This window comes from Geotrypetes seraphini, chromosome 6, assembly GCF_902459505.1.
Source record: "Geotrypetes seraphini chromosome 6, aGeoSer1.1, whole genome shotgun sequence".
Lineage (NCBI taxonomy): Eukaryota > Metazoa > Chordata > Amphibia > Gymnophiona > Dermophiidae > Geotrypetes > Geotrypetes seraphini.
This window is the reverse complement of record NC_047089.1, coordinates 65,680,366-65,703,216: the sequence shown is the minus strand read 5'-3', so window position 1 is coordinate 65,703,216 and position 22,851 is coordinate 65,680,366. Positions and strand designations below refer to the sequence as shown.

The 22,851-nt window shown below is 43.2% G+C and overlaps 1 protein-coding gene across 1 annotated transcript in view; it reads left to right on the top strand.

The window, feature by feature from the left end:
- The window catches only part of COG3 (component of oligomeric golgi complex 3), a 139,543-nt gene that overhangs the window by 85,175 nt on the left and 31,517 nt on the right, over nucleotides 1-22,851 (top strand). The window contains exons 16-19 of the mRNA XM_033947430.1: nucleotides 653-742; nucleotides 15,144-15,264; nucleotides 18,192-18,280; nucleotides 18,390-18,524. Of these exons, the coding sequence (XP_033803321.1) occupies nucleotides 653-742; nucleotides 15,144-15,264; nucleotides 18,192-18,280; nucleotides 18,390-18,524 (435 nt within the window). The remainder of the gene's footprint in view (nucleotides 1-652; nucleotides 743-15,143; nucleotides 15,265-18,191; nucleotides 18,281-18,389; nucleotides 18,525-22,851) is intronic.

Below are 22,851 nucleotides of genomic sequence, written 5' to 3'. Positions count from 1 at the left end.
ATGGCTGGTACATGGCTCCTAGGATTGGTTGTTGTTGAATATGGACGAGTACTTATTTTTGATAGCTAAACAATAGATTTTTAATACCAATCTACAGAGAAGAAAACTAGACCCATGATTAGACTAAGAAGCAATAATGCTGAAATAAGTTTTTATTTGTTTATGATGATCCTTAAATTTTTCTGAATAGTTTGGTATGGAGTTTGAGAGTGGGATCATTTGGGTATTAATTTTTGATATTTCCTTATTTTTTTGGCTGGATTGTATTTGAATGCCAGCATCAATAATTTTTTTTAAACTCATGCCTGCAGATCAGCCATGTAGGGTTCCAAACATTTTCAGACTTGCACAAAAATTTAAAGGACCCAATATGCAACAGTACTTCACCCAGATTTTCACAACATATTCTAGATGGTGCAGTTGGAATTTCCAGCACTATATGTAGGTCTAAAGTCAGAGCCAATATAGAGCTGGAAATTATCCAGTTTATACAGGGATATTCATTAGCAATATCTGGTATCAGCCTATGTTGAATGTTTGCTATAGCTTTAAATGCTGGGGGCAAAAGTGTTCTACATCTACAAGTGGGGGTTGCTCTTGCAGTGGGTTGTGTTTGTTGGAGCTGTATAGATTGCTTTGTTTTCTCCTGCAGAGGGCAGTATTTCAAGGTTTATCCCAGGAAGCCTTATCTGCTTGTATCCAGTCATTACTGAGCGCGGCTGAATCAATTACAAAAAACAAGGTTAGTCAAATTTGTATTATGATACTCTCTAATACCACATAGCCTCTTCCACTCTAATATCTGCAGCTGCTTTTTTTTTAGGTAGGTTATGCCAGGGTCCAAAATTGTAGGGCCCACAAGCACTGGTGTAGTAAGGAAAAGCGGAGGGCTAAGGAAAAATCTGAATTAACTATGATACAGTATTATTTGGAATGATGATGAGAAAAAAAAGTCAAATTTCACCAGAAAATAACAAGCTTTTATTAATCATGACAGGGGTTGCCATTCAACATATAACCAACAATTGGAAAAATTATAATAACCTAAATTATACATTTTGGTGGAACACAATATGTCATATATTCAAAATGGAAAGAGTAATAGCAATACAAAGAGGGACATATATTAAATTTATAAAAATATGGGGGCCATTGACAAAATATTGTAATGAATAAATACTATGAGTTTTCTTCTTCTTTTCTTCTTTTAAATATCTTTATTATGACACACATAGAGGGGGGTAATGAAAATGATTTCTACATAATATGTTATAGTATATTATACAATATATAATGTATGAATTGAAAAGTAATAGAAGGGTGGGGGGAGGGAGAGGGGATAAAAAATATATTTAGAACATAATGTATTAGATATAAAAGTGTTATTGTATATTCATCAATTGTATTTTAATATGTTGTACACTTTCTGTAAAATTTAAAAATAAAAAATAATATATAAAAAAAAAAAAATGAATTAACTATACCCTTTTTTTCGTGGTAGAGACACTACAGATGGAAAAGCCATCAGCCTTCTATGATGATATTGGTCTGAGAATCTACCTTCAAAACAGATCAGACAATATAAAGACTGTCCTAGAAAAAGCTTCTAAAGAGCCAAATAAATAGCCTTGAGTGACTTCTATGTAAAACTTTCTTTATCAATTAGTTTGTTTTTTGGGGGGGATTATTGGACATGGTGGTGGGAGAGGAGTGAGGTAGAAATGCATGGGGAAGGGAGGTGAGAGGGAGAAATGTTGGATGTGATGGTGGAGAGGGAACAGTGGGATGGATGGAAAGGGATGGAAGAGGGGCCTCAAGAAGGTGGAGAAGGTGGGAAGAATATTAGGATCAGAGCTACATAGTTCATCACTTGAGAGGCTGCTGCATTAAAAGAACTGTGCTTTCTTCCTTCTCTTTTGGGTCTGATTGCTTGAACCCTGTTCTTTTATTTTTGGCACTTTTCTAAATTGTTCTCATTATTTTAATAGAATTGTGAACAACTTTGACTTGTGTGCCAAAAAAGGAAGTATATCAAACGTTACTACTAAACATAAACTATGTAGCTCTATATTGCTTTTTGCCTGTTGGCGTGTATATTTAGGACTTCTGTTGTGTGTCCTGCATTATATGCATTATCCCAGGACAAGCAGGCAGCATATTCCCACATATGGGTGACGTCACCGACGGAGCCCCTCAGCGGACAGCCTCGAAAGCAAACTTGCTTGAAGATCTCGAACTTTCGAGTACTGCACCGCGCCTGCGCGCGTGCCTTCCCGCCCGAACTAGGGGGCGCATCTCCTGAGAGGATCCTCAGTTCGTTTATTTCCGCGGAGACAAGAAGACACGTTTTCTTTCTCTGCAGCATTGCCTTCTCATCACCGCGGCTGTTTCTTTTATTTTAAAGTCGGTCGCTGTGTTTGCCTTTATTTTTTCTTTTTCTCTTGAATAAAATTAAAAAAAAAAAAAAAAATACTTTAATATTTCTTTTTTTGTTCGGCCGTCGAGCTTTGGGCCTAGGCCTAGGCTCCTTCGTTTGACACGGACTTTATTTTTTCCATGTCCCGGCCTCTTACCGGGTTTAAACGTTGTCGACAGTGTAATCGGGTGATTTCGGTCACCGATCCCCACTGCCGTTGTTTACAGTGCCTGGGTTCTTCTCATTCCCCAGAAGATTGTCATCGCTGCTTTACCCTCACTCCACGAGCTTTTCGGCGGCGTTGTGCTCAATTTTTTCAACTTTTTGGTATGGAGCAATCTTCGGATCTGGCCTCGACCGTGGCGGCTGCCCCGGTCTCGAAGGCCTCGACTCCAACGACCTCGACACCTGTGGTCTCGAAGGCCTCGACCCAGACTCCGGCTGGAGTTTCGGTCTCGAAGGCCTCGACCTCTTCTACTTCGGTGGCCTCGAAGACGACGTCTTCCACGAAGTCTTCTACGGGGGGTAAGTCTCCGAGTTCCCTTTCAGGTGCCGTATCCAAGAAGCCACCAGAGTCCTCGGCACGTCCACTTTCAAAGCGTACCTCCAAGATAAGGGAATACTCACCTTCGAGGTCGCCCTCTTCGGAGCGTACTGCTGCACATACGAGGTCAGAATCTTCTGTCTCGGTGCCGATGCTGGAGGACATGTTGAAATCTATCCTCACCACTCAGATTACCTCTTTAGTGGCTCAACTGGTCCCATCCTCGACCTTGCCTCGGGCTGACCAGCCTGTTACTCAACCGGAGCTTCCAGTCTCCCGAAGCCGATCCCGAACACCGAAGAACATTTCTTCATCGGAGTCGTCTCCGGGCTCACCTCCTCCGAAGCATCGGTCGAAGCATTCAAGACCTGTTGCCTCCAAGCTTCGGAGGGAGTCTTCGACATTGGATACCGAGGCTTCTTTATCTCGCTCTTCAAAGACGAAGCATGGATCTCGACATCGAGCCTCCACTCGAAGCCCTTCTCGATCCAGAACACCGTCGAAGCCAGTCCGTCGAGACAGTTCTCCACACACCTCAACTCATTCTATACCACGTACACCTGGTACTTCTCCATCCAGGAGTTTGAAAAGGAAACATTCTCTTACTCCACCTCACAGTGCAGCTTCTTCTGTCACTATGCGTCTGGAATCAGACCTTTCCACATACTCTAGAGAGGCTTCTCCATCCTACTCAGTTCAGCCTAAATCTCGCAGTGGCTCTCCTGAGGAATCATCTGATCCAAAATCAGTTTCTTTTGCCAAATTTATTTTTGACATGGGCCAAGCTCTTAAGCTAGACCTTCATTCAGACTCTAAATATACTCCTGAATACTTAGCGGATATGGAGCTTCCCCATCCACCTAAAGAGTCACTCAGATTACCTATGACTCCTGTTCTGCAGCAGACCTTCACTCGCAATATGGAAACTCCTTATTCTATCACTGCTATACCATCAAAATTGGAATCTCGTTACAGAACGGTCCCATGTAAAGGATATGAAAAGTCTCAACTTTCTCATCAATCTCTGGTGGTAGAGTCATCATTGAAAAAAGCACATCCCTCCAAGATTTACGCTTCAGTTCCTCCTGGTAGGGAAGGCCGTACCATGGATAAATTTGGTCGACGTTTATACCAGAATTCTATGATGGCAAATAGAGTTCTCAATTATAACTACATTTTTACGTCCTACTTCAACCATTTTCTAAAGATTTTATCTTCATTTTACCCGGACATCTCTACCAATCGCCTATCAGAATTTAAAAATATCCTTAAGACTCTTTCTCAGTTGAGACTATTCATGTTACAAGCTTCCTATGATGCCTTTGAACTCTCGTCTAGAGTATCTGCATTTGCTGTAGCCATGCGTAGGTTAGCATGGTTACGTATAGTGGACATGGATCCTAACCTTCAGGATAGATTGGCGAATCTTCCTTGTCAAGGAAATGAGTTATTTGATGACTCTATTGAGGCGGCTACAAAGCGTCTTTCAGAACATGAGCGCTCTTTTGCTTCCCTCATTCGCCCGAAACCTAAACCTGTACCAACTAGAGGTTTCAAACAAATTCCACGTCGCTATCCACAGAAAACAACTCCTGCTTTTTCTAGACCTCCTGCTCGTCGGCCTCCTCCACAACAACGACAACAAAAGTCTCAGACCCCTGCTGCCACCAAGCCTGCTCAGTCTTTTTGACAATCTCGACCTGAGCATTCAAATTTCTCTGTTTCCAAATTCTCCCCTCCCCATAGGGGGTCGCCTGTCCACATTTTATCATCAATGGGAGCTCATAACATCAGATCTCTGGGTACTTACCATCATACGAGAGGGATACTCTCTTTGACTCCTTCAGGTGCCTCCAGATCGCCATCCAAGAGAGTGTCTTTCAAATCAGTCGCATCTTCCTCTTCTTCTTCAAGAAGCTCGAGCTCTTCTTCTCCTGCGAGCAGTGGAGGAAGTTCCTCTCTCCCAAAGGAACTCGGGATTCTTCTCCCGTTATTTTCTAGTTCCCAAAAAGACGGGGGATTTGCGACCGATTTTGGATCTCAGAGCTCTCAACAAATATCTAGTCAAAGAGAAATTTCGAATGCTCACTCTGCCAACTCTATATTCCTTGATGGATCAAGGGGATTGGATGTGCTCCCTCGATCTCAAAGAGGCCTATACTCATATCCCTATTCATCCAGCATTTCGCAAGTACCTCAGATTCCAAGTAGGAAATCTTCATCTTCAGTACAGAGTTCTCCCCTTCGGACTGGCTTCTTCCCCCAGAGTTTTCACCAAATGCCTTGTGGTTGTGGCTGCAGCTCTTCGCAACCAGGGTCTCCAAGTATTTCCATACCTAGACGACTGGCTCATCAAGGCTCCCTCTCTTTCAGGGGTTATTGTAGCGACCCAACAGACTATTCTTTTTCTACAAAGTCTGGGATTTCACATCAATTTTACCAAATCTCAGTCTCTCCAGTTCATAGGAGCAACTCTGGACACTATCAATCTGAGAGCATACCTTCCACAACCACGTCAGGATGCACTCCTTCAAATTTCTCAACAATTCTTCCAACTTTCCACTGTTCCAGCAAGGAAAATAATGGTTCTACTCGGTCACATGGCTTCTACAGTTCATGTGGTTCCTTTTGCCAGACTTCACCTTCGCATTCCTCAATGGACACTGGCATCTCAATGGCAACAATCAGTGGATCCTCCAACTCGACTAATTTCCATCACTCCTTCATTAAAGAAGTCTCTCCGTTGGTGGATGCTCTCTTTGAATCTTTCAAGAGGTTTACTGTTTTACCCTCTTCCTCATCAGAAGGTCCTCACAACCGACTCGTCAATGTACGCATGGGGAGCCCATGTGGACGGTCTTTGCACTCAAGGGCTCTGGACCCAAGCAGACCGGAGGTGTCCTATAAATCTGTTGGAACTCAGAGCGATATTCTATGCTCTCAAAGCTTTTCAGCATCTACTTCACGACATGGTGATTCTAGTACGTACCGACAATCAAGTAGCCATGTATTATGTAAACAAACAAGGAGGGACGGGATCTCACTCCCTCTGTCAAGAGGCTCTGAAATTGTGGCAGTGGGCGATTCTCCACAACATCTTCCTCAGAGCAGTTTACATTCAGGGTCAACACAACTGTTTGGTGGACAAATTGAGTCGTCTTCTACAACCTCACGAATGGACACTCAATTCTCCTACTCTTCGCCAAATTTTTGCTCGTTGGGGGACTCCGCAGATAGATCTGTTTGCGTCACCTCTCAACTTCAAACTGCCTCAATTTTGCTCCCGCATCTATACTCCTCAACGTCTCGAAGCGGATGCGTTTCTACTGGACTGGAGGAATCAGTTCCTTTATGCTTTTCCTCCGTTTCCTCTGATTCTCAAGACTCTGGTCAAGTTGAAATCAGACCATGCCACCATGATTCTGATAGCTCCTCGGTGGCCCAGGCAACCTTGGTTCTCCCTTCTACTTCAACTCAGCACCAGGGAGCCTCTACTTCTACCAATATTTCCTTCTCTACTCACGCAGAATCAAGGATCTTTGCTTCATCCCAATCTACAGTCTCTACATTTGACAGCTTGGTACCTTTCTCTATAACAGACTTTTCTCAATTCTCTCCGTCTGTGCAAGATATTTTACTTGCTTCCAGAAAACCATCAACTAGACAATGTTATGGTCAAAAGTGGACAAGATTCTCTGCTTGGTGTTCTACACATAATTTACCACCCAGATCTGCTTCATTGACATCAGTTCTGGACTATTTACTTCATTTATCTCAATCTGGACTTCAGACTACATCTATCCGAGTCCACCTTAGTGCTATAGCTGCTTTTCATCAGCCTTTGGATGGAAAATCCCTTTCTGCACATCCTATGATTTCTCGTTTTATGAAAGGACTTCTCAATCTCCATCCTCCTCTTAAACCACCTCCTGTGGTTTGGGATCTCAATGTTGTTTTAGCTCAACTTATGAAATCTCCTTTTGAACCACTTGACAAAGCTCATCTCAAGTATCTCACTTGGAAAGCTGTGTTCCTGATCGCCCTCACTTCTGCTCGTCGTGTCAGTGAGTTACAAGCGCTAGTGGCTGATCCACCTTTCACAGTTTTTCACCATGACAAGGTTGTTCTCCGTACTCATCCTAAATTCTTGCCTAAAGTTGTTTCAGAATTTCATATCAATCAGTCTATTGTTCTGCCTGTATTTTTTCCAAAGCCTCATTCTCACCCAGGAGAGGCGGCTCTTCATACCTTGGACTGTAAACGTGCTTTGGCTTTCTACCTGCAATGCACTCAGCTTCACAGAACGTCTCCTCAACTTTTCATATCCTTTGATCCGAACAGGTTGGGTCGTCCTATATCGAAGCGTACCATCTCCAACTGGATGGCTGCTTGCATTTCTTTTTGCTATGCTCAGGCTGGTCTTCCTCTGCAAGGTCGAGTGACGGGCCACAAAGTTAGAGCTATGGCGGCATCTGTAGCTTTCCTCCGATCAACTCCTATTGAGGAAATCTGCAAGGCTGCCACTTGGTCCTCGGTTCATACTTTCACCTCTCATTATTGTCTGGATACTTTATCCAGGAGGGATGGCCATTTTGGCCAATCTGTTTTGCAAAATCTTTTTTCGTAATTGCCAACTTCCCTCCATCCCTTTTTACTTAGCTTTGAGGTCACCCATATGTGGGAATATGCTGCCTGCTTGTCCTGGGATAAAGCACAGTTACTTACCGTAACAGTTGTTATCCAGGGACAGCAGGCAGATATTCCCACAACCCTCCCACCTCCCCTGGTTGGCTTCTTGGCTAGGTATCTGAACTGAGGATCCTCTCAGGAGATGCGCCCCCTAGTTCGGGCGGGAAGGCACGCGCGCAGGCGTGGTGCAGTACTCGAAAGTTCGAGATCTTCAAGCAAGTTTGCTTTCGAGGCTTTCCGCTGCGGGGCTCCGTCGGTGACGTCACCCATATGTGGGAATATCTGCCTGCTGTCCCTGGATAACAACTGTTACGGTAAGTAACTGTGCTTTACTTGCCTGATGCATCTTGTTGAACACCTAGATGAAGATATTTTGGCCTAAGGCACATCAGGAAAAATTTCCTCATTGCTGTGCAAGGTCATGTTGTGCCCCCATGAGGTAGACCCATAGGAAAACATTTTGGAAAACTAAGTTAAACATATCCAATGCTGCATACACACAGTATGATATCACATTCAGCTTTGCTTTTCCACAGCTGATAGCAGAATAAGGAGGGAGATTTGTGGTCTTCATGTAACTTCCTTGAATCCTACTCTTAAAATCCAAGCAAACAATATTCATGTATAGAAATATTCTGTTTGTAAATATATGAACATTTATTTAATTTAATCCTATTCCCTCCTTTCCTATAAGGCTGTCTTTGCATGTCCCTCCATTTATTCCGCAAGCAACAAAAAACCTGGCTCTTCTCTAACATGTAATTTCTTTTCCCTTACTTTTCCACTCGATTTATAAACTTATGTAAACCTTTTCCTACCCTTTCTCATTTTTAAGTTCTTGTAAACCGTACCGAGCTCTACTTCCGTGGAGATGATGCGGTATATAAACTTAAGGTTTAGTTTAGTTTAATTTAGTTAGCATGGGCATCTCACAGGTCACCCTGAGTGAATGCAGTGACCAAAAACTTCTATTTGCCCCTACACTAACATTTTTATGGCACCATTAGCAACAGTGATTAAATCTGTATACAGTGTGTGTTTGTGTGTATGTATATGTGTATATATCTGTGTGTGTGTGTGTGTGTATATTTGTATTTATTTTAAGACTGTATATTGATTAAAACTTGCTGCTCTGAAAAGAAATATATTGTCCCAGTTTTGTACAATTTGGGTTAGCTATATTGCATGGCTGGGGGACCGTGGTTTGGCCGCATCTACTTGAGACCTGTCCAGCTTATTCTGTTCTGTAAGATAGGATACATTGCTTGTTGAATTTTGTCACCAGTGCATTACCACTTTGACGGGAGCATAAACTTGGGGCATAGGATGCAAGAATGGAGGGAATGAAGGAAAGAGATGCTTGGTTGGGGGAGGGAATAGAAAGGGAGAATTGGTGGACATGGGCAGCTAAGTGAGAAGGAAAGAGAGGAGTGATGTAGAAATGCATGGGGAAGAGAGATGAGAGGGAGAAATGTTGGATGTGGTGGTGGTGCAGAGTGAACAGTGGGATGGATGGAAAGGGATGGAAGAGCGGCCTCAAGAAGGTAGGAAGAATACTAGGATCAGACTTTGAAAGGGAAGAAGAAAGTTTTCCACTACTCTGCTCAGAGGTAAAGCTTCCAGATCAGCCACGGACAATAGTGTAGGAAATGCTGCCCACGGCTTTGTGAAGAGAAACAAGATCTGAGTTACATACAAATTCAACTTAAGAATGGTTTTAAAAATGGAACTCGTTCTTAACCTGGGGACTGCCTGTATGTTGTTCTTTTTTGGTTGCAGGGGCAATTATAAAAAATGATTTGCCACCAAAAAGCATGTTGCCAGCTCTTTGAGATTTTTCTGTAGAGTCTGTACTTGTTCTCCCTCATAAAAGGCTCATGTGCACTTGTCCAGTACAGGGGCTTAAAGTCGTCATTGATCATGTTGTCAGTTTTTGTATTTTTATGGACTCTCCTGTGACAGCTGCATCGTTTGAAAATGTACTCTTGTAGAACAATTACATTGTCATTTCCAGCTTAGTAGTACATGCTTCTTAAAGGTCATGTCATTGGGGTGGACACCACAGGCTTGTCAAACGTCGTAAATGTTGCTAGCACTAATATTACTTTTGATAACTAGGAGAATTTATAGGAGAGGCATTTATCTTCTGATTGCCAGCTCCAAGGCAGTACCACTTGTGAACAACTAGGACAGAAATCAAACAGCAGTATGTCTTGCGATCTGTAATCAAATCCCAGCCTGTTAAAAGGCCAACATCCAGTGAGTGAGCTAGGGGCAGTCTGGTAGTCCAGCAAACTGCTGCATCAGGATATCAGGAACATGTACATCTTCTCCTAGGACTTTTTAACAAAGACTGATCTTAAAGTGCTCTTTGTGTATGCTGACCTTTTTGGGATAATGGATGTATTAAGCAATTATATTAAGTGCCAGACTTGCTTAATATAATTGACATAAATGTGCTTTATTGCTTTGAAAACTAGCATCCTTCTTCCAAACAAATACTTTTAACATGAATTGCTAATAGCAAATGTATTTGATGCTGTTTTTAGCACTAATAAGAACATAAGAATAGCCTTACTGGGTCAGACCAATGGTCCATCATACCCAGTAGCCCGTTCTCACGGTGGCCAATCTACGCCACTAGTACATTACATTACAGATTTCTATTCCGCCATTACCTTTCGGTTCAAAGCGGATTACAAAAAGAATTATGGAAGAAGGGTTACAACGTTAGATCAGAGAAGGTTTCCAAGTAGGATCTGGGGTTAGGGAGGGGATGGTAAGAGGGGGGTTAAGCTTTATCATGGTATTAAGCTTTATTAAGGGATTTCTTGAAGAGTATACTTTTTATTTCCTTTCTGAACATCTTGTAGTCTGGGATTGTTGTCAATAGGTTGGAGACTTGGTTGTCTATCTTCGCTGCCTGAGTGACCAGTAGTCCGTTGTATAGTTTTTTCCTTTTTACTTCTTTGATTGGGGGGTAAGTGAATGGGGTGTGTGTTTTTCTATGCCTGGTAGAGGTGGTTTGGATGAGTGGTCGTTTAGGTAGGTTGGGCTGTCTCCATTTATAGTTTTAAATAGTATACAGTAGAATTTAAATTGTATTCTTTCCTGGATTGGAAGCCAATGAGAATTGATGAATGCCTCAGTAATGTGATCATGTTTTTTCAATGAATAGACGAGTCTCAGAGCTGTATTTTGAATTGTCTGTAGTTGTTTAATCATTATTGCAGGGCAGGGGAGGTAGAGGATGTTGCAATAGTCTAGGATACTTAGGATTAGAGATTGTACTAGGAACTGAAATTGTGTTTTTTCGAAGAATTTTCGGACTTGTCTAAGGCTTCTCATAACTGCGAAAGATTTCTGTATTGTTTTGTTAATTTGTGGTTGCATGGTGCAGCCTCTGTCAATAGTCATACCTAGAAGTTTTAGGGTGGTTTGCAAAGGGTAATTGATAGAGTTGATTTCTAAGTTGGTTATGGTTGGGATTTTGTTATTTTCTAGGAGGATGAATTTAGTTTTGTCTGGGTTGAGTTTCAGTTTGTGGTCTTCCATCCAAGTCGTAACTGTAGCTAGAGTTCTGTGTAGTGTGTCTGACATTAAGAGCATTGGTTGGTCGAAAGGAATGAGGATGGTGATGTCATCAGCATAGCTATAAGAGGATAGGCCTTGTTTGTTCAGGTAAACGCCAAGAAGGGCCCATATATAGGTTGAAGAGAGTAGGGGACAGTGAGGACCCTTGTGGAACACCGCAGGGGTTGGACCAAGGTTTGGATTTTTCTTTGTCTGATTTTACTTTGTATGTTCTGGATTTTAAGAAACCTTCAAACCATGAGTATACTTTATCTGAGATGCCTATTGAGTCCAAGATTTGCAGTAGGATGTTATGGTCTACCTGGCCAAAACCCAAGGAGTAGCAATATTCCATGCTACTGATCCAGGGCAAGTAGGATATGGCGTTACTCAAGAGGGTTCAGAGGAGAGCGACACGTCTGATAAAAGGTATGGAGAACTTTTCATATGCTGAAAGATTGGAGAAACTGGGACTCTTTTCCCTGAAGAAGAGGAGACTTAGAGGGGATATGATAGAGACTTACAAGATCATGAAGGGCATAGAGAGAGTGGAGAGGGACAGATTCTTCAAACTTTCGAAAAATAAAAGAACAAGAGGGCATTCGGAAAAGTTGAAAGGGGACAGATTCAAAACGAATGCTAAGAAGTTCTTCTTTACCCAACGTGTGGTGGACACCTGGAATGCGCTTCCAGAGGGCATAATAGGGCAGCGTACGTTACTGGGGTTCAAGAAAGGATTGGACAATTTCCTGCTGGAAAAGGAGATAGAGGGGTATAGATAGAGGATTACTGCACAGGTCCTGGACCTGTTGGGCTGCCGCATGTGCGGACTGCTGGGCACGATGGACCTCAGGTCTGACCCAGCAGAGGCATTACTTATGTTCTTATGTTCTCCCATGTCTTTCTCAATAACAGACTATGGACTTTTCCCTCAGGAACATGTCTTTCTTAAAACCAGCCACACTATCCGCTCTTACCACAACCTCTGGCAATGCGTTCCAGAACTTAACTATTCTCTGAGTGAGAAGAAATTTTCTATTGGTTTTAAAAGTATTTCCTTGTAACTTCATCGGGTGTCCCCTAGTCTTTGTAATTTTTGACAGAGTGAAAAATTGATCCACTTGCACCCGTTCTACTCCACTCAGGATTTTGTAGACTTCAATCATATCTCCCCTCAGCCATCTCTTTTCTAGGCTGAAGAGCCCTAACCGTTTTAGTCTTTCCTCATGAGAGGAGTTCAATCCCCTTTATCATCTTGGTCGCTCTTCTTTGAACCTTTTCTAGTGGCACTATATCTTTCTTGATATAAGGAGACCAGAATTGAAAGCAGTACTCCAGATGAGGTCTCACCATGGAGTGTTACAGGGGCATTATAACATTCTTACGTCCTCTTTTACAAAGCCGCGCTAGTGGCTATGCTGCGCTAATGGCCCCGAAGCCCATAGAGATTTAAAGGGCTTCGGGGCAGTTGCTGTGCGGCTTTATAAAAGGGGTAGTTAGTCTTGTTAACCATCCCTTTTTAAAATAATTCCTAGCATCCTGTTTGCTTTTTTGGCTGCCGCCACACATTGGGCGGAAGGTTTCATCGTAAGAGAGGAAGAATTATTTAAAATATTTTCTGTCTTTTGAAGTAAAAGATATGTTTTTATCTTTGAGTTTCTTCTGAACATGACATAGGAGTATTAACCACAGAATACCATAACTGTAATTACCATATTTTTTGCTCCATAAGACACACCTGACTATGAGACGCATCCACCTGTAGAGGAGGAAAAACCAAGAAAAAAAAATTCTGAACCAAATGGTGAGCCCTTTACCCTGTCCCCCCTCTGGTGGTCTAGTGGTAGGCCGGGACATGGTACAGGGCACGTCTAGTGGTGGGCACGTCTAATGATAGGCACGTCTAGTGGCAGCCAGCCCCCAGCCCCAAGGCAGCCAGCTAGCCAGCCAACCCCAAGCCAGTTAGCCAGCCTCAAGGCAGCCAGCCCCAAGCCAACCTTCTGTCTACCTAGTCACCACGAAATAGGTAAAGGCTGCTGCCATGTGGCGGCCCCATGTGCAGCGGCTTCAGCCTTACCCCATTCCCAGAGCTGCAGGCCTATGTACAACTCATCTCCCCTCCCCCACGCTTTTCCGTACTTACTGATCCGGATCGCTGCCGATGAAAAAACAAAATCGCTGGACATAGGTGGCTGGGCACTCCCGAGAACGGAGGCACTTCACTGGGCGTAATGATGCGGTACACCTGACTCACGCTTCCGACACACTCATGCCACCGGAGCTCCCAAACCTCACTGTCGTTCCCCACGCTGACTCGGCCATCGATGCATGTACCTGCAAGGATGGAGGCACGTTGCTGCCGGCTGTCCCGTCTCCGCAATTTGCCCCTATTTGCCGAAGGAAGAGCGCTGGATACAGGTGGCTAGGAACTTCCATGGATGAAAGCATTTCACTCATCAGCTCTTTTCCAGAAGCAGCAGAGTGCTTTACAACACAGGCATGCACTTTTTGCATACCTGCTTGGTCCCACTCTGCACTCCCGAGAACTGACGGCAGCCATTCGGAGTGCAGCACAGGACCAGGCAGGCACGTAAAAAACGCGTGCCTGCCTCGTGCACTGCTCTGCCGCTACCGGAAAAGAGCAGGGGAACCGAGGCAGGAGCATGTTGGGAGCCGGGATGAAAAAAAAGGTATGTTTTTTTTTTTTTTAATATTCACTCCTTAAGACGCACCCTTATTTCCACCTCCTTTTTGGAGGTGGAAAAAGTGCGTCTTATTGAGCGAAAAATACGGTATATCTCTGTGCTTGCATTGCATTTATGCAGATGACACCTGTCTCAGCATTTAGAAAGTAGTATGCTGGCCCTGTGTGTTTACCAGATTGGTATGACTGCTGCTTATGGATAATAGATTTCAGGAAAACTACTTACTAAAAATTAATTTTAATGCATTATACATTACTCCCCTGAAATTTTGAAAAACCGCAAATGCGGTTTTTCGCCTATCAAAAGGCAGAGGAGGTAGGAGAAGGCAGCTGGAGCGCTGGAGGATGAAGAAAATCATTCGGGGTCTGCTCCGACCGCCTCTTCCTATAGTAAAGTCGGGCTACACCAATCAGGAACTGCTTTGACACACAGCTCCTGATTGGTGTAGCCCGACTTTACCACAGGAAGAGACGGTCGGAGCAGACCACAAATGAGCGAGTCCGCGATTCGCGAACCACAAATTCGCGGGGGAACACTCTTTCTATTCTGTCCTGCCTCTCTCTGGAGCCAATGCAAATTCTACAGAAGGCTTTTCTTACAGCGTTAATATTGTTGGGCAGCCAAGGATGGGGAGGGAAGGGGTTCAAATTTTGCCTGGATAAGTACAGAGATGTCAAGAGGAGAATATATGTAGGAAAATTTGATACCATCTCCCAGCCTAGCCCACGCCTTGCTCCCATCCTAACCCCTTTGCAACATTTTTGCCAACACAGTGACCATGAACAGTTTCAGATCTCGCAGCCGATGCTTATTGCATATTAATCTAGCAGTAAGAAGTGATGGCTATGAGATTAGAATTTGCTTTGGGTTGCATGCAGGCATGCAGGTTGCATATAAGTCAGTGTACTTCTTAGCAAAGTGTTGATTTTTGGAATGACTGCTTTAATTGGTCAGTGATTAGAATATGCAGTATTTATACAGGGTAATGATACAGAGATAAAGAAGGACACTTTCATGGTTGCCTATCAGAAAATAAATTACAGAATGATACACAGCAGTCTGTGCAGAACTTCAGTCTCATCAGACTGGTTCTACGACCTTGTATTAGTCTGATATTACGTATGCTTAGTATTTCAATGGGTTCATTATATGATACATTTTTGTACATCCAGCCTTCAGTTCTAAATATAATATTCATTTGTTTTCTTTATTCTAGACACAAGTTGATGGGCAGCTTTTCTTAATTAAACACCTCTTGATTCTTCGTGAACAAATTGCTCCATTCCACACTGAATTCACCATTAAGGAAATTTCCCTGGATCTTAAGAAAACTCGAGGTACAAGCAGCAGAGCTGGCAATCAAAGCCGAGTAGGCTAGAGCTGTGCCACCCCTGCACAGCTTATGGATTGATTGTATGTTCATGTGAAGTGCTGCAGGTATTTGCTGGTTCAGGTCAAAATGTTCCATTGACTAATGTAATCTAATAGCGATCCATTGAGCAGAGCAGATAAGGCACTATCTGTTGCCATGTGTCATACTTTTTGCTTCCTAAGTTCTGACTTGTTCTGTTATTTTTTATATCCGACTCCTTTTCCCTTTGTGACAGTTTTATCATTACTGACCTGTCCAATTTTTTCCCAGTGTATTTTTCCCCAGTGCATGTAGAGTTATCAGCCAGCTCTAGTTTTTTTTCAGGACAGGCTGATCCAGTTCTGGAATCTACTTCGTTTCATGACTGAACTTTGTAGCCCTATTTTTCTTAGACAAATTAGACTTACATGTGCCAGTGGTAACAGAAATAAAAAAAAAACCAACCCAAGTGGATTAACTAGCCCTGAACAAAATGGAGTGAGATGACAATCTTGATTGCATGGGTATCTTAACTTAGTGAAATGAGTACTGGCAAAAGTCCATTACAAAGCTATTCTGTGCAGCTGTGGTGATATTGTAAATTCTGAGATTGAAGGGTTACTTGTCACCTTTAACCCATCCTGTGGAACCTTTCTTATGTTTATACATTGTTCAGTCTTGCTTTTGCCACGTCATGCCTAATGTCTCCTTTTATTTGGTGCTTTGGGACATGACCTACTGTCATTGTTTTTATAATTTGCTCTTGGCTATTAATGAAGGCTCTTTTTAAACATGGACAGATAGAAGTCTGTGAGTAGCTAAAATTATATTGATGATTAGGATATATATATATATAATTTTTAGTATTTATATACCACTTATAGCCTAAGTGGTATACATTCAGGTATTTAAGCATTTTTCACTCCCTGTCTGGTGGGCTCATACTCAGACAACATAATTATTATTGCATCGTTTTCAAGCAGCGAATATCATTGAGAAACAGTGTTGGGTGTTTGAAGGTAGGTGCTAGGAGCTCAAGGGCGCTTTTCCCTTCTGACAAAATACCCACAATGGATGGCAGTTCTCACACAGAAGCCCTTCGCACCAGAACTGTAAAAAAGTCTGTAAAGCCGCAAGCTTCCTCCCCCCAGGGCCTTGTCATGGTACCACAAGGGGAGGGCAGCCAACCAACGCTGATGCTGTTAGAATTGAAAAAGCTGGCACCATCAAAAGGCTACAAGAAAAAAGGCTGTTGCTTTGTACTCTCCAAGAGTCTGACACGATGGACAGCAATTTTTCTCTAAGCGGCCCCGCCAATGCTAACCTGGCGTCATCGAGACTACAGACTATGCCGCTCACTCCCTCACCCCATGGCTCTGTTTCAGCACTGCTATTGGAGGGAAGCAGACAATCCCTGACATCAATGGAAAAAGAGCAAAAACTGCAAAGATGGAAAGCCATCGTAAACAGCAACCAGCACAGAGGACTCCTGTGGGCCAGGGTTCAGCCTCGCAGTTTTTCTCTTTTATTCAACAGCCCCAGCCAGCAGCACTACTCGGGTGAACAGCTTCAGAGAGTAACTGGTTACAATTTTGAGTCAGGCACTGGAATAAAGGTAGAATTGCATTTTAGCAGTCCCTTACCGCAGACAGAAGCAGGCTAGAGCTCCCTCTTTTTCCCCATGCCCTACCTTCCCCATGCCCTACCTCTCTCTGACTGTGGCTCTTCCTTTTAAGTTCTCTTGAGCTACCTCTGTTTTTTCCCCTTTCTCCCCTCCCCCTTCCCTGAAGCTCTCTCTCTGTCTTTCTCTCTCTCACCCAGTTGTACTTGTTTGCCTTCAACTGACTAGGAGGAAGAGTGCCATGTTTTCTTGAGGGAGAGTTTAAATCTGTGGAAGGGGCAAGGTTTCATAGTTTGTCACAAGTAAATAAAAAATTGTTGGCTAATGAAGCATGTATAGCAGGAGGTACCTTTTCTTTGTTATTGCTCTCTTTAAGGGTGCATGTAAGGCATTCATGTGTCGCGTTAGCCGTTTTATTCATATGTAGATTCATTCATTATTTCAAAGAACGCAAAGATACATATTTTAAAGAAAGCAAAAACCCCTGAGGCAGGCAAGAGCTGAAACACTGAAAGTGTCCAGTGTCAGGTCATTTGATTTTGATGCAATAAAGTGAATCTTTATCCAGTTTGGGAGGCATTTTTCCACCTTTTGGTGTTATTGTTTGTGGTTTCTTTGTTGAACTCCCTTTCTCTGTTTTCTACCTTTTCTGAAATAACCATCTCATATTAGTAAGTGAATGCAGTATTATATTCTTACAAAACTAAGCAGTCTTGTAATCCTTCAGTTCCCCAGGGTAATTGCACCCTGTCAGTATTTTATAGGCAGATTGTAAATCAGATAACTAACAAAAAAACATTGAAGCAGGGTTAAAATGAAAAATCTTTCCGCCCTTCTCCCCCAAATGGGCGATATAGAAAATGTTCCTCTTTGCCTCCTTGTTTCCCTTTTCTAGAAACAAAAGGGTCTCCCCAGAGTGGTGAGGAGAGACGCTTTATCCAGATAAAGTCAGCATACCATCGAGGCAGGAGAAGCATCTAAGGTCATTTTCTAGTTGATGCTTGAGTACTTGAGATGCTTTATAGCAGCTATAAAATTCCTTGCAATTGATTGTCATGTGGAGTGATGGAACTTTGATTGAGTGTTTAGACTTTGTGAGAAGGTGTTGTTGAAATGGGTGACTGTCTGAATGGGCACCATGTGTTTCCACTTGCATTCCATCTCTTACGTTGATTGTTGACATTTTTTAGTACCACATCATTATCAAGGAGAAATCAGAATATCTTTGTTGTAATTATGTGTTAGGATCCTGTATGTTTCACCTTTGACTGACTGCTCTGTCTGCTTCACAGATGCAGCATTTAAAATCCTGAACCCAAAGACCGTACCAAGATTTTTCAGACTAAGCAGCAACAATGCACTGCTTGAGTTCCTACTGCAGGTGATGTGGAGCCTTTGTTATTTGCCTTTAGAAAGAAAAACTCATTCATATGCGTACATATCCAGAATACAAAGATGACAAAAAGGGCTGAGATTTATTGTTATTCTAGGGCACCCCAGAGATAAAAGAACATTATATTGATTCTAAGAAAGATGTTGATCGCTACCTGAAGTCAGCTTGCGAGCAGTTCATTCAGCAACAAACAAGTCTTTTTGTAGAACAGCTGGAGGCATTCATGACAAAGGTACAAATTGGCTTTACAGTATTCTGTGTATGAAAATTAGATTTATTTATCATCTCTTAATACACTTCTCCCTCGTCATTCGCGGGGGATACGGGTAGAGCCAGATCGCGAATGGCAAAAAACCGCGATTATCCGGCTCTGACCCACCCCCACTTCCCTGCCGCCTTCCTGGCCTTACCTGGTGGTCTAGAGGGCTTTCAGGGCAGGAGCGATCTTCCTACGCTCCTGCCCCGTGCAGATCGCCATGAGGAAATGGCTGTAGGGAGTTCCCGATGTAGTCTATAGAGACTACGGGAACTCACAGCAGCCATTTCCTCATGGCGATCTGCACGGGGCAGGAGCGTAGGAAGATCGCTCCTGCCCCGAAAGCCCTCTAGACCACCAGGTAAGGTCGGGAAGGCGGCAGGGAGGAAAAAAATATGGGTTATTTTAAAATTAAGACTGTTTTTTTTATTTTCCCCCTCCCCAGAAAAAAATCGCGATTATATGAAACCGCGAATGGGGAGGGGGAAGTGTATAGCATAAATAAGTCTATATTGTTCCTTTTTGCATGCAGGAAATTCAGTTTGGATAATCTGCTTAGTGAGGTTTGAAGCTAAAGTTTAGTGCTAAACCAAGTGCTAAAATGTTATACTGTTTTTGAATTGGCAGTGTAAAGCCTGATGTGAACAAGATAAATTGATGTGATGTAGAAAGATATATGGATCATTCTTAACTGGCTAGTATGAAATGCTTCCTGAGCCCAACTAAGCCAGGTTTGCCTGCACTGTGTCCAGTATTCACTCACTGGATTTAAGGGCCTTAAATGAAAGTACTCCCTAGTTTCTGTCTATGGAAAGCAATCTTTATTGAATAAAGCTCTAAATTTGGTATGAAAAAGAATAAAATAAGGAGTTTTTCTGATGGGATTCAGGATATTTAAACTCAAAAACAAAACCCTGATTCCAGGTGTACTTTCCAATTATCTGAAGGTTTAAGCTAAGAAGTAAGTCTTTGGCTTTTCCTATTTCACCTAATTTTTGACTAATAATACTTTTCATCATGTTTTCTGTGTCTGACATAAATTTCATAATTGTAGCCTGATTTTTTTTTTCTTTTCTTTTTGAAATCTGAAGTGAAAATGGCACAAAACAGAGGTTCTTGTGCAATAGGACTGGTAGTTTTGACCAGCGCATTAAAACCTCATCAGACGCGAGGGTTGTAGAGAGCCCACTGTTTGTTTTCATGCTCCACCTCCCATCACTCTGGGATGAGCTCCATCCTTTCAGTCTTACTCTGTACAAGCAAGGAGTAGGGGAGCATGTCTGTTCTGTTTGAGTTTAATCTTTATAATTTTGGGGTATTTTTATAATCAGGTCGAAGGCTTTTAGGTCGTGGAATCTCTGGCTGTGAGAAGATATAGACTCTCAGGGCTGAGGTCTGTAGGCCACAGTCAAATGTCTCTCATGATTCCTGTGTGGCCAATCTACATCAGTAGTTCTCAGAGCTCAGAGTCTGTACTCTTGGGAGCAATCTCTCTCCAGATTCGTCTGCAGGAACTTTGGGCTTCATCCCCCATCTCAGAGGACTTGGTTAATCAACCGCATGATACTGAGAGTGATACAGTTAGCAGCAAATTGATAAGGATCTGTTTGTGGATATCCAAAAGTTTGGAAGGAAAGAGGAGATTCTGCTGTTGGGAGATTTCAACATGCTGGATGCGGACTGGAATGTTCCATCTGCGGAATCGGAAAGAAGTAGGGAGATTGTGGATGCTTTTCAAGAGGCTCTGCTCAGACAAATGGTGACGAAAGCCACAAGGGAAAAAGCGATATTGGATCTGGTCCTCACAAATGGAGAGAGTATCTCTAATGTTCGAGTGGGTGCTCATCTGGGAAGTAGTAATCATCAAATGGTTTGGTTTGATATAACGGCTAAAGTGGAGAGCGGCCGCACGTTACTTAAAGTCCTAGATTTCAAACGTACGGACTTTAATGCAATGGGAGAGTACCTGAAGAAAGAGCTGTTAGGATGGGAGGACATAAGAGAAGTGGAAAGACAGTGGTCTAAGCTGAAAGGAGCGATAAAAATGGCTACGGACCTTTATGTGAAGAAAATCAATTAAAACAAGAGAAAAAGGAAGCCGATATGGTTCTCCAAACTAGTGGTGGAAAAAATAAAGGTGAAAGAGTTGGCGTTTGTGAAATATAAAAAAATCCAAGAAGAGGAGTGCAGAAAGGACTACAGGGTGAAACTGAAAGAAGCCAAGAGAAAGATACGTCTGGCGAAAGCACAGGCGGAAGAACAAATGGCTAAAAATGTAAAAAAGAAAGACAAAAATTTTTTCTGATATATTAGTGAAAGGAGGAAGATGAAAAATGGAATTGCTAAACTAAAAGATGCTCGGAACCGATATGTGGAGAGTGATGAGGAAAAAGCAAATGTGCTAAACAAATACTTCTGTTCTGTGTTCACAGAAGAAAATCCTGGAGAAGGACTGAGATTGTCTGGCAAAGTTAAGAGAAAATGGAGTAGATTCTGCGCCGTTCACGGAGGAGAGTGTTTATGAGCAACTTGAAAAACTGAAGGTGGACAAAGCGATGGGACCAGACGGGATCCATCCCAGGATTCTAAGGGAGCTCAGAGAGGTTCTGGCGAGTCCTATTAAAGACTTGTTCAACAAATCTCTGGAGGCAGGAGTGATTCCTGGGGATTGGAGGAGAGCGGATGTGGTCCTTATTCATAAAAGTGGTCACAGGGATGAAGCAGGAAACTACAGACTGGTGAGCCTCACTTCAGTTGTTGGAAAATAATGGAAGTGCTGCTGAAAGAAAGGATAGTGTACTTCCTTGAATCTAATGGGTTACAGCAGGGGTGATCACACTTTTTGGGCTTGCGAGCTACTTTTAAAATGACCAAGTCAAAATGATCTACCAGCAATAAAATTTTAAAAAACACAAAGCACACTGTATGCAGAGAAAATGTTAATTATCATTTATATTCTGGTTTTTTTTCAAAGAGATCAAGGCAGATGACATTATGCAATGTCACTTCAGTAACAACCATACAAAAATAGACAAATATACCCCCTCCCTTTTTACTAAACCGCAATAGCGGTTTTTAGTGCAGGGAGCTGTACTGAATGCCCTGCGCTGCTCTCGATACTCATAGGCTCCCTGCGGTTTAGTAAAAGGGGGCCATAGTGCAAAATATAGACAGCAGATATAAATTCTCAAAATGGCCACATTTTGATCACTAAATTGAAAATAAAATCATTTTTCCTACCTTTGTTGTCTGGGCATTATTCAAATCTTGTTGGTCCCAGGCTCTGGTTGTCTTCTGATAACTTGCTTGCCAGGGACTCCTTCTTTTTTCTTTCTCCGTGCTAACCATCCATCTTCTATCTCTGTCCTCCCATTTCATTTCCCTTCCCTCCCCTGGAAGTCTGGCATCTTTCCTTTTTTTCATCTCCATCCACAGATCCACTCAACTACCCTTTCATTGAGCATCTCTCCCTCCTTCCCCACCACCCCAAGGTCTACCATCTCTCCCTTTCTTTTTCCAATTACCCTCCTATCCAGTATCTCTTTTCCCCCCTCCACACCATCCCTTGTGCCCAACTTCTCTCCCTTTCTGTTCCTTCCCTCCCTAAATCCACCATCTCTCACCCACTCCTCTGTTTTTAGACCCATTATTTCTTCCCCACCCAAAGTCCAGCATATTCATGTCTCTTTGAACCCCCCTTCCCTCCCTCCCTCTATGTATTTCTACAGCAGGGCCCCGAAGGCTTGCACCCCACCCCTTGAAGGCCTGCCTGCCCTCCTAAAGGTCTGCACCCCCCAAAGGCCTGCACATTCCCCCCTGAAGGCCTGCCCCTGCCCTCTCCCCCCCCCCCCCCCCGGAAAACCTGCATGTTCCTCCCTGCCCTCCCACATCCTTTGACCTAATTCCTGCAGGGAGCAGCCTGCAGAGAGGATTGCTGGTACTTTAGCAATCCTTACAGGTTGCCATAGGCCTCAGGAGCTGTCTTCCCTCTGCCCCAATCCTGCCTCTGACTCAGAGGACGCGCAGGATCACGGCAGAGGGAAGACAGCTCCTGAGGCTATTGGCAACCTGCAAGAATTGTTAAAAGTACCGGGAGGCCAGGGAGAAAGCCGGATGTCACCCAGCAGCAGCTGCTCGCCCGACGGCTACAGCAAGATGTGGACCAACGGGGCCAAGCCCAAACTCTCCATGGAGAGCAACGAGGGCAAGCTGCCCTTCACTGACTATATTAACGTGTCCCTGGCCAGTGGCTCCACGACCATCACCCCTCCCGATTGCTACCTAAACCCAACTCCCTTCCCCG